The 11,826-nt window shown below is 38.7% G+C and overlaps 1 protein-coding gene across 1 annotated transcript; it reads left to right on the forward strand.

The window, feature by feature from the left end:
• The first annotated feature begins 64 nt into the window (after positions 1-64).
• PSMC5 (proteasome 26S subunit, ATPase 5) lies at positions 65-11,230 on the forward strand. The gene is made up of 12 exons (XM_083376290.1): positions 65-156; positions 1,051-1,122; positions 1,768-1,837; positions 2,625-2,722; positions 3,789-3,845; positions 3,999-4,229; positions 6,165-6,291; positions 7,394-7,584; positions 8,258-8,356; positions 8,500-8,610; positions 9,114-9,200; positions 10,403-11,230. Exons 1-12 carry the CDS (start codon positions 133-135, stop codon positions 10,454-10,456), a joined length of 1,221 nt encoding a protein of 406 aa, XP_083232416.1. The 5' UTR covers positions 65-132; the 3' UTR covers positions 10,457-11,230.
• Positions 11,231-11,826: the final 596 nt, after the last annotated feature.

Genomic DNA, 11,826 nt, shown 5'->3' on the forward strand with positions numbered 1-11,826 from the left:
CTCTCCACGGGAGACGCGCCGGAGTCCCCGCTCGTTAAGGGCAAGAACCAGGAAAAGGAGGAGCTTCGTGCTATTTCTGTCTTCGCTTAGCGCACGCGCATTTCTGGCCAGTGTTGATACAAGCGAAGGAAAATGGCGGTGGAGGGGTCAGAACAGGTAGGCGAGTTCTGTGGATTGCTGAGTCACAGCAGCTGCTGCCACTTTATAGGAAAAAAAAGGGGGAGAGAAGGGGGAGAGTTGGCAGCGGCTATTTTTTGTTCTGTTAGTGGGACAGAGGTCGAAGGGATGTAACTTCGGAAATAAATGGGCGCTCATTGTATCCGGGAAGAGCAATAGGAAGGAGATGCGGCCTGCCTGAGGATGGCACCTCGGTCTAGAAGGACGTTTGTTGCAGGAGGGCAGTAATTACAAAGGTGGGGGGGAGATGGGAATGTGTCTCATGTGTTTGTTTACCTCTGCGGATGCGCGTGTGTACATCCGCTATACCTCGAAAACCACGTCGGGAGCTGAGGATATTTATTCTAAGTGGGGCTAAATCTTTGGAAATGGGATTTAGGAGCTTTAAGAGAGGTCTTGAGCTTTGCTTTCTGCCATAAACCTTCCCGTCCCCGCCCCACTTCTAAAAATTATATTTTTGGCTTGGGTGGGATGGGGGCCTTTGGGATCACAAAAAGAATGATAGGCTGCCCATTTTTACACCTGGTCTATCTTGTACTGAATTTCCATGATGCATTTTTGTGCTATCGCCTGCCATGTAAATGTTTGTAATGAGACAGATAGATAAATTGAAAGGTGGGGGAAATGGATATATTGTGATATATTGTGAATTTTCATGTTGTTGCGAATTCAGATTATTTAAGAGGACTTTTCTGTGTAAGTGGAGTTGTGAAACATGTAAATTAATTATTTTTACAGAAAGAAAATGATGGCTTAGGGACTGAAGGAAGTATAAAATGGCAGTTACAAGGTGCCAGGAATTACATGTGGTCTGACTGAAAGGCTACACTTGAAAGGGAGGTTGTCTTATCCTGTTCTGCTTGTCCTTGACAGATGGACCTGGATGAGGGCAAGGGTGGGACAGGGCTGCGCCAGTATTACCTGTCCAAGATTGAGGAGCTGCAGGTAAGAGTTACTGATTTCCTAAAAGCTTAAAATGTTATTTTCTTTGCAAATAGACATTTTCTTCTGATGGGTATATTAAGCTTTGAAACGTTTGGAATGTAGTTGATTTGAAATGTGATTTCTAGATAACTTGCAACTGTATCTTCATTATGACTGATGGTAATTTGTGTAGTATAATGTAGCATTTGCATTAATGCTTCCAAAAGGAAACAGTAGATTGTAAAACCTAGGGCTCATAATTGTGAATAAAGACAGGTATATATTACAATATGCAGGAAAAATGGGGTTTTGACATATGTTTATGATGTTTGATATGAATCTTTAAGGCACAGTGCATATGGTCCTAAAAATGAAATAAACTGGGGAATGAACTCCTTGCTAATATGAGAGCTATAACACTTGGTTATTAGTATTTTATCTAGTTTATACCAGACTAGAATAGAAATAGTGCAGCTACCTTTGATTATCTTAATTGATAGCTTAACGTGGTACAAATGTATTGTAAACTCCTTTGCTTCAGATTATATAATGCTTATAGAAGGGCAGATATGCTTTTTATTTTATTATTGTGACCTCTAAGCAATGGTAATTGATTTCTGCCCTAGTTTTTCATGAGGTATTGCTTTTTTTTCCTTTTCCTTGAAGTTGATAGTCAATGATAAGAGTCAGAATCTCAGGCGTCTGCAGGCCCAGAGGAATGAACTTAATGCCAAAGGTAAGTTGGGAATAGTACTTTGGATTGATTTTGTGATCAAGAAATAAAGAGCAGAATAACCAAAACTGTGTAAATATTTTGGGAGTTGAATATGGTATTTTAAGCAAGAGTGGTATAAGATAATTGAGATAATTATTATAGGTAGTTACTAATGACACAGATAAAATTCTTTTAGGCTAGAAATGACACGTTACACAGAATTAGAAAGAAACTGATGCTTGAAGTTGGCTCATGAGGATACACACCTTTTGGCTAATTTCTTGATAATGACAATATGGAGACAGTTTTTAAGCTCCAATAATATTCATTAACGTTGATGTGGCTATATTTTTATATTATATCTTCTAAATAGCTAAAACCAAATTTATATTGTAGAGCACAATGGTATTGGTCTGCATATTTATTCATAATTATATGAATAAATTATTTTAATATTAAATATAAGCAGAACAGTTTTATGAAACAAATGGTTTACTAGTTAAATAAGTTTTAGTTTAAATAGATATCTTTGCAGTCTTCAACTTTTTATACATATGAAGTTTATGTATAAACTTATGTATTTTATAAGCTTATAGAAATGTGGTTTTCTAGGCAAGGATAGATGAAGAGAGTAGCTTAGTTGATGAGTAGGAAATTGTCTTACTCGAGATGTTCAAGACATCTGAATGCCAATTTGAATACCAAGCCAGCTTCACATTGCATTGACTTAAGTTTTATTCTTCTGCCATCTATTCAATCACCCCATGTTGATGCATTATTTATTGTGTAAATACTTTACATATTCTAGTACGCTTGCTTCGTGAGGAATTGCAGCTTCTGCAGGAACAGGGTTCCTATGTGGGTGAAGTGGTGAGGGCTATGGACAAAAAAAAGGTGCTAGTCAAGGTATGGTCTTCCTTCCATACATCTATCTATATTTCAGATATTTGTTCCCTCATTTGGAAATAGACTGAAGTAGGAGCAGGGTCTGAGAATAATAGTGTTTAGTAATTTTGAATCTTTATAGCAAATGTATAGGGTTAAAAAACCTCTGCTCAAATCTTCACTCAGTCAAGATTGTTAAGATAAAATTGCTGTGGAAGGAGGGGAAAAGAGAAGAGTTACATGTATATCATAGGTAGTCCTTGACTTGTAATGATTTGAAGTTACAACAACAACTGAACAAGTTACTTATGACTGGTCCTTGCATTTATGACTATCACAATATACCCATGATCATGTGATCAGATTAGGTGCTTGGCAATTGATACGCATTTATGATTTTGCAGCGTTCCAGGGTCATGTGACCATCATTTGCAATCTTCCCAGCAGCTTCCAACAAGCAAAAAAAATGTAAAATTTGGTGCAATTCACTTAACTATCTTGCTTAGCAACAGAAATTCTGATCCCAATTGTGTCCCTAGATCTAGGATTGCCTGTACTTAGACAATTAATATAATAAACACTGTATACATCTTTGTAATCCTTAGATCTGTGAAAAAAAATTAGTAGCAGCTATGTTATATTTGTGATGTTAGATCAGAATTGACAGTGACTAACACAAATTTATTTAGGGTTATTGTGGCAGCTGAAATGTTTAAATCAAAGACTACCTAGTTAACAGTTAAGCCTCTTATGTAGCTTGCCACAATATTTCAGGACAAGAGCAGCAAATATTTTATTGTTTATTAGATCTTGCCCTCATTTCATAAAGTAACTCAAGGCAGCAAATATACATAATATGGTTTAATAGTGAATGTTGAATGAATCCAGTTTTGACCTGCCTTGCAAAGTAAACTATACTAAAATAGTGGAGGGTTTTCTTCATAGCTGTTTCATTTGCTTTTGCAAAAAAAGCTATGGGCTTTTTTTTTGCAAAAACACCCTTGCTTATTGACCTTAGTTTGTTAGCTGTTACAATACAAGAAATGTTTTTTTCCAGAAAAAGTTAATTAACCATTCTGTCTTTCAGGTTCATCCAGAAGGCAAGTTTGTGGTTGATGTGGATAAAAACATAGACATCAATGATGTGAGTAAGCTCTTTCTAGATTCCTGGGGATAAGGAAGACCATATATTCTTTCCTAGATCTTCTGGATTTGTGATTCCCCCCCTCCCCAAATAGTTCATCAGAAATTAGACCTGCTTGCCTTATGTACAACTTATTTTCCTCTTTCTGTCCAGGTGACACCAAACTGTCGTGTTGCTCTGAGGAATGACAGCTACACACTGCATAAGATACTACCAAACAAAGTGGATCCTCTGGTTTCATTGATGATGGTGGAGAAAGTTCCAGATTCCACCTATGAGATGATTGGTGGCCTTGACAAGCAAATCAAAGAAATTAAGGAAGTGATTGAGCTTCCAGTTAAACATCCAGAGCTTTTTGAAGCTTTGGGCATTGCTCAACCAAAGGTAAGTGAAAAGTGTCTCAAAGGGGCACACAAACCTTAAAAAATTTGAAAGGATATTAAACTGCTTTTGAAAAAGGCTTCAATAAGAGGGGAATGTCAGAGATTAAGAGGATCTATAGCATGTGTTTTGTTTGGTGTATATGGTCCAAAAATCTTAGTACCTCTTACTACCTACACCTGGGGAATAATGTGCTTGAGGTGTTGGAGCACCATTGTGGTTCTCTGTACATAATGGGCTAGGTAGATTGAGGATCTCCATATGCAGTGTTCTCTGAAAAGCAGTAGGTAGGCATTGTGATAATTCAGTGGGTGTTGAGGCAAGTTTATTTGAAGATTTCTTCTGTGGTTATTTTTCTCTTGCTATATAGTTTAGGTTATAGCTGTTAGATTTAGACATCCCTTTCCTCCATAAATTTTAATTTATTAAATTGATTTCACACAAAGCATTGTTTCTCTATTCTCTGTCCATAATAACCTTGTGAAATGAAATAGACTGAGAGAGAATAACTGAGAATCAGGTCATCAGTTTCCATTGGTAAGTTGGAGCTTTTGCTTGAGTCTTTCCAGTAATAAACTTCTGATTTAATTCACTTGAGAAATGGATATGAATAGGAAGGTGGCTGAAGCCTTGGACCTGATTCTATTTGTGTGGCCCCTCTTGACCTTTTGTTCTTGGTATTCCCTGTGTTTTATGGAGGAATTGAGAGAGCTGAAAAAGGTCTAGAGACATATACAATGCCACTGTAGGAAGATGAAGGATGAATCCAATCACAAGTTAGAGCCACTATTGAGATCTACATTGTACGGTTAAGAGTGAGGAAATGTCAGTATTTCACCACTCTGTGTCCATAGAGTGCTTCCTGATGATGTTTAGCTTTCCTGGGTAAAGGGGCTTTAAAGGTTTGCCTTCAGGGTATGCTTAGGAATTTTCAGTGCATCCAATAGACAATGTCTATCTGGATTTATTCTCAGTTGGAGACAAAGCATGGTGCATGGAGATACCTGGGGAATAAACATACCCGGTTATCTGGGAATAGTTTGATCCTCTTGACCTAAGGTAGTGGACAGGGTCTGCAGAATTGTAAGAGTTTATCCTTCACGATGGACAGAGTATCAATTTGCAGATAATATCCAAGGTACATCTCTATCCTGGTGCCCTTTTGTGGTGCCTGCTGTGATCTGCATGGGGAACAAAGGGCTTCAACTGAACCCTGGTAAGACGAAGTCATTGTAAGTAGGAGGCACCTCTAAATCTAAGGGGTTCACCATGTTTGGTCTTGGATAGGTTGTCCCAGACAGACTTGGTGTGTAATCTGGTGTCTTCCTGGACCCATGACATAGGTGGTAGTTATGATTAGGAGGGCCTTTTTGATTGGCAGAGTCTAAGAAAACAGTCTTCTCTGCTGTTACCCTTGTGCTGTGGACCATCTTACTCACCAGATGTGATGGGCCTGCACTCTGATGGCCTTCTGGAAGAACACCAAGACCTGCTTCTGATAACTGGCATGGGGATCTGACAGCAACATTCAATCCTGGGAGTGGCTGGTGTCTCCATTCACCTTTTTAACTTGTTAACTTTTGTTTTTATCTATGTTTCTTTTGTATGGCTGTGTGGCTTTCGTTTGTAAACCAACCAGAGATGGGTAGAGTATAAATTCGATAGATAAATATTGCGATTACAGCCACTTTGGGAACTTAATTGCTAATTGCTAAATGATACTGAAGTTGATTCTTAATGAAGCACATCACTACTTCTCCAAAACAATGTGTTAAACTCATAGCCATCTTTCCGTGCCTATGAATGTCTTGTTTCATTGAGTAAGAATGGAAGCTGCCTACAGAGTTGGGTGCCACCGTACTGCATAAAGTCCCTGATTCACTCTTTGAACTTTGAACTTTTTTATATTTCCCACTAATCTTAAGTGCTCTCATATAGGGTGTGCTATTGTATGGACCCCCTGGTACTGGAAAAACTTTGCTGGCCCGGGCTGTGGCTCATCACACTGACTGTACCTTCATCCGTGTCTCTGGCTCTGAGCTTGTGCAGAAATTCATTGGAGAAGGTAACTTTTGGAAAAGGATTATGTGGTTTGGAATTTCAATTTAATTTATCCAATTTATGCATTGCCCAATTTCCATCACTATGGAATTGCACACAATTTTATGAGCTTTTTGCTGCAGTTGTTAAGTGAATCTCGTGGCAATTATGTGACCATAGGATGCTGTGGACTGATGACTGCCAGCTATCCAAATTTTAATCAAGTGAGCATAGGAGATGCTGAAATGGTCATAAGAGCACATACTGGTCACTAGTCACTTTTTTTAGCACCATCATAACTTTGAATGATTGTAAGACGAGAACTACTTCTAATCGACATGTCAAGGGTTCCGATAGACAAGACCAAACAAATCAGAACTCCGAGGCTAGAGATTTCCTCAAAGAACATGCTTATTGGCTACATAAGTATCGGCACGGTCAAAAGTGAAACCAAGTCTGAAATCTCCTTTAAACAGAAAGTTTCCCACCCCAGTGAAACCAAGTCTGAAATCTCCTTCAAAGAGAAAGTTTCCCACCCCATTGCTATGCAATCAACTGTTTCCCAATAGAATAGTTTGGCGGGCTTTCTACCCAAATACTCACACACCCCACCTAACAGATAGAAATTACCTTGGTTCCCATGGGGCAGCAAAATGTTTAGACTAGCAGAAATCCTCTGCACCCCCTCCCATTCTTGTGGCAACCTAGAACAAGCAAGATGGCTGCAGCCAGGTTCGTTGTAGAGTTGACACACTTTGAATTGCACCTAGGAGACTGATAACTAGTGCAACTAGTGAAGCAGAGTTGTCACAAGGATACATTGAATTATGCTCATTACTATCCATGCTGCTGAATTCTAGACCAGTTGACGCTTCTGAGTGCTGTTCAAGGATAGCCCTGTGCATTGCAATATTTAAGCAGTATTTTCCAGGAGATGCACTTCAGCAATATAGTAATCGTGTGCAATCTGGAGTTAAAAAGATGCTTTGGAAAGGAATTCAGGCATAGACAATGGAATTAAAATTAGAACTGCAGCAAAATATTTAAAAGAATCCATGTTTGTGGAAGGATTAATGTAGTCATTTCACAGGGCTAAAGGAGTTAATATGCTTGATTTATGATGGCAGGTGCACGAATGGTGCGTGAGCTATTTGTCATGGCACGGGAGCATGCTCCTTCCATCATCTTCATGGATGAGATAGACTCCATTGGTTCTTCTCGCTTGGAAGGTGGATCTGGTGGGGACAGTGAGGTTCAGCGTACAATGTTGGAATTGCTCAACCAGCTTGATGGTTTTGAAGCCACTAAGAACATCAAGGTATGTTGAGAGAGGTGTGACGTCATAAGCTTGTGTTCACTGTTTCTGCTAAGGTAGAATTTTAAAAATCTTGCTTACATGACAAAGTCATTGTGACATCAGACATAGTTCAGACTTTTGAAGAAATTTATAAATAATGACAGGCCAAAATGAAAGAACGTAATGATTTTTTAAAATCTATGAAGGCTTCAGGGGGTAGGTATTATTTATTTTTTTGCTTTTTTTGAAATGGTTTGAAGTTTTTTTTCTTTAGTGGCAGAAACATTTTTAATCTTAGATAATTACATATATGAGTATAAAGTTATGCCACCAATGAAAATAAAGGAGAGGGGATGGATAAAAAGAATTTGGATAGAGAAGGTTCGTTATATAAGAGACTTACAATAGATAGCTCAAAAGACACACTTTTTAGGCTTGGGAGTAGGATAGGATGAATGTAAAAACACATGTAAACATTAACCAAAACAGGGTCCTGGCACCAGGCTGCAGCATGCAAAAACTGGGCCACACAAACAAGCGAAGCCCTATCCACAGCATGCAGGTAGCATGTGAAACCACACCCTTTCCAGTCCACAGAAAAAAATCTATCCATGGAACTGGTCCCTGCTGCCCAAAGAGTTGGGGGCCACTGCACTAGAATATTGACTACAGATCAGTAACTATCTTTTTGCAGGTAATTATGGCAACCAATCGCATAGACATCTTGGATTCAGCCCTGCTTCGACCTGGCCGCATTGATAGAAAAATTGAATTCCCACCTCCAAATGAAGAGGTAACAGAGTTAGTGGGTCAGCTTTTTATTTGCTTATTGTAATAGATTTTCTCCAATAAAGAGATGCTGGAGAGAAAATGTCTGTCAGCTGTATTGTATCGTACTTTCTATACTGTTTTGGCTCTCCTTTTTGATTCCAATAGGCTCGCCTAGACATCCTGAAGATTCACTCTCGTAAGATGAATCTGACAAGAGGAATCAACCTGCGGAAGATTGCAGAACTAATGCCAGGGGCTTCCGGGGCTGAAGTCAAGGTAATGGAGAAATTTGGATTTAAATGGATGCCAGATTAGTTGCTGTATCTTTTAAAGTGAATTATTTTTTTTTAAAAAAATCATGGACTATTAGAAATATGTGGGGATATAGTTTTTCAACTTAGTTTTGCACCTGCAAAGAGAAGGGATATTGGCAAATATTTTCCTGATATTTTTATAATACCATTCAAATGTTATTTTGGCATTCTGCTGTGCTAAACTGTTTTTCAACACTGAAGAGACCATGATTTTCATGGTTCTTTTTTACAATAGATGAAAATAAATGTTGGTGTTAAAGCACATAATTGCTAAATGTTTGAAAAGAAGTATTTCCAAGAATTAGTGCTTGAATTAAAATTAGCACCTTATGTATACGTACGATTAAAAATCTCTCCACTCAGCATTAGGAACAATTGTATTGTTTTTATATGAGGCAAAAGATGGTTGAGCTCTATATTTGAATGGAACAGGACATATGGATATTGTACAAATTTGTGTTGCAGGGTGTGTGTACAGAGGCTGGAATGTATGCACTGAGAGAGAGGAGAGTACATGTAACTCAAGAAGACTTTGAAATGGCTGTAGCAAAGGTACTGTTGGTGGTAGATAGAGACAAAAGGAATACTCAGTATTTACAGCTGCCTTCCAACAAGTTTTTCTTATATATTGAATTATAATGCTTTTGATTTTGATTCAGAATATCCACTAGGCTTGCTAACTGTGTGATATAAGTACTCCTGGACTTTTAATGACAATTAGGATTGGAATTTCTGTCAGTAAGTGATATGGTCATAAAACACGGTTGCATCACTTGATGGCAATCTCTGCAATCCTGGTTGCCATTTTTAACTGAATCCTGTAGTCGTTTGGTGAGGCAACGTCCTGTTGGCTTCCTAAAGCAAGAGCAACCAGCAGGAAGTTGTAAGTCCTAGAGTGGCACACACATAAAAGGGTGAGTGTACAAGAGGCACACGTAGAAAGTCCACAAGAGGCATGAGGTAGGTCAGGAAGAGTGCATGGGGATATATTTGCCTTCATTTGTGTACAAGAAGGGACGTTGTGCATAAGCAACATGGGTCAGGTGCAAGAGGGAATGAGGCACAGATCACTGTTTGTGCAAATGGCCAGCACAAGCACAAAGGGGCTGTGGAGTATGCATGGTAAGGGAGACTTATTGCAGCAATTTCTGATTGTCCCTGCTGGCTTCTCCATAAATTTCTGTGGAAGCCAGCATGGAATGTTGCCAGTGGTGATCATGTGATTGTGGGGTTTCAGTCTTAAGTATGAGTTAGTTGCCAGGTGCCAAGATCACAGTCACACGACAACAGGGGTGCTGGGAAAGCTGGAACTCTGACTGGTCATAACCACCATTTGTTCAGTGCCATAACTGAATGACTGTGAATAAATAATTAGGGTGATTATTAAAATTGTAACTGGGTTCTACTTGTGGTTAGAACCAGAACTGCCTTTTTCCAGAGAAACTGTAGAGATCAGCATGTATTAATGGAGTTCTCAAAAGTTGAATTATTTGGAGTTTGACATTTAACTAGGTAGGTGAGTGATAGCAGACTTACATCAAAAACTGCATTTTTTATTAAAGATAGGATAACGAAGGTAACTTGAAGGTACAACTTATGGAATTAATAAGTTGAGAGAGGGATTTTTTGTCAGGGAGAGATAATAAAATGTATGGATTTAAACAGCTAGCCTAGCGGTAGAAGAAAGCTTTTAAGATGCTGCAATTTATGTGTTATCTTCTACTTTGTTTTTAATGCTGCTTCTCCCTTGACAGGTGATGCAAAAAGACAGTGAGAAGAACATGTCTATCAAGAAGCTCTGGAAGTAATAAAAAGTTGCTGCTGTTTCATCAAGTTATTTCCTATTATGTCATTTACTTGTTTTTCATGTAATAAACCAATATAAATGATCATAAACGGAGGAGGAAAAGGTTTTTTTTTAATTTGTTCAGTTTTTCAGCATCAAAATTAGTTTATAAAACCGAATGAATTACATGTTTTCTCACTGATGAGGTCCTCCTAAAAGCCTGGTTAAGTCTGTCTTTGAAAGAGCCTTTTCAGTTCTGTTTTCAAGTTTTCATACTTCTACTCTAATTTGTAGCTTGGAAAGGTACATGTTAGTTATGTGTGCAACTATGCTACTCCATGCTATTCCAGGACAATTCTGGAAGTAAGTCTTCCAAACCAGACTGGTGTAGAAAACAACAAGAGTCTGTTCCTGGGTTGAAAATGTTTGTGCATCTCTGTACCTATCAAATGGCAATAAATATATTGAAATTGTAATAAGTTTAAGATAGAGGGGAGAAAAACTGCTTAGGGAGAGTGACTTGAAAAAAAATGTTATAGTTAGTGATATTAAAAGAACTCATTCACACTTTATTGATTAGCTTATTTTGATCTCTTCAGCAAGAAGTTGAATCATGCATCCATGAATAGAAACAGTTAACTAAATAGGTTCCTTTGCTTTATAAAGGGAAAACTGTGCCATAACAAAGATTTATCTACTTAATTACTACTGTGAATTTCTGGAAATAGTCCTGCCAATTAAACTTAGTAATTCAATAGAAAGCCTGATTCCCCACCCTGTTCCCCCTCCTCCAATAAACTTAGCAGTAGCAACTATTTATTGGGCTGCTTTTGTTAAAAATTACAAATTTTTGTGTGCAGTAAATCAGGACATGCAATTGTTGGGAGCCTAAGTAACTCAGTGAACTCATAGCAAAGTCTAAACTTTTGGGGAAGAGGTTTCTTAAGGCATCCTTGAACTATGTGGTCAAAATAGTGTTTCCCCAAAAATAAGATCGGGTTTTGTTTTTTGCCTCCAAAAGAAGCACCAGGCCTTATTTTGGGGGGATATCTTACCGACAGCCCCGCCCAGGTCTTCTGCAGCTGAAAGAGCAGCTTCATTCTGCAGCTACATTCTGGTCTGCATTTTGCAGTCAGGCCTTTCTGGAAGGCCTATGCAGCCAAGTGTGGATTCAATCCATAGCTCGGTCCTCAGCTGCAGAGGTCTTGCAGAACCGCACTATGGATTGAATCCCTAGCTCAGTTTGGGCTGTAGAGGCCTTCTAGAAAGACCTGTGACAGAAATGCAGGCCTGGCTGCAGAAGACGCTGCAAAAGTGGGCAGGCGACGAGAGACCTGGTTGAAAGGTAAGTGGGTACAGGATGCATGTGGCAGCTCCACATCCCCACACTAG

The sequence above is a fragment of the Vipera ursinii genome (genome assembly GCF_947247035.1).
Source record: "Vipera ursinii genome assembly, chromosome: Z".
Lineage (NCBI taxonomy): Eukaryota > Metazoa > Chordata > Lepidosauria > Squamata > Viperidae > Vipera > Vipera ursinii.

Bases quoted from the DNA above. Each gene is read 5' to 3' on its own strand.
- PSMC5 (XM_083376290.1), top strand. From the start codon at position 133: ATGGCGGTGGAGGGGTCAGAACAG. The intron at 3,846-3,998 runs GTGAGTAAGCTC...CTTTCTGTCCAG, and splicing joins AAAACATAGACATCAATGAT to GTGACACCAAACTGTCGTGT. The intron at 9,201-10,402 runs GTACTGTTGGTG...CTCCCTTGACAG, and splicing joins TTGAAATGGCTGTAGCAAAG to GTGATGCAAAAAGACAGTGA.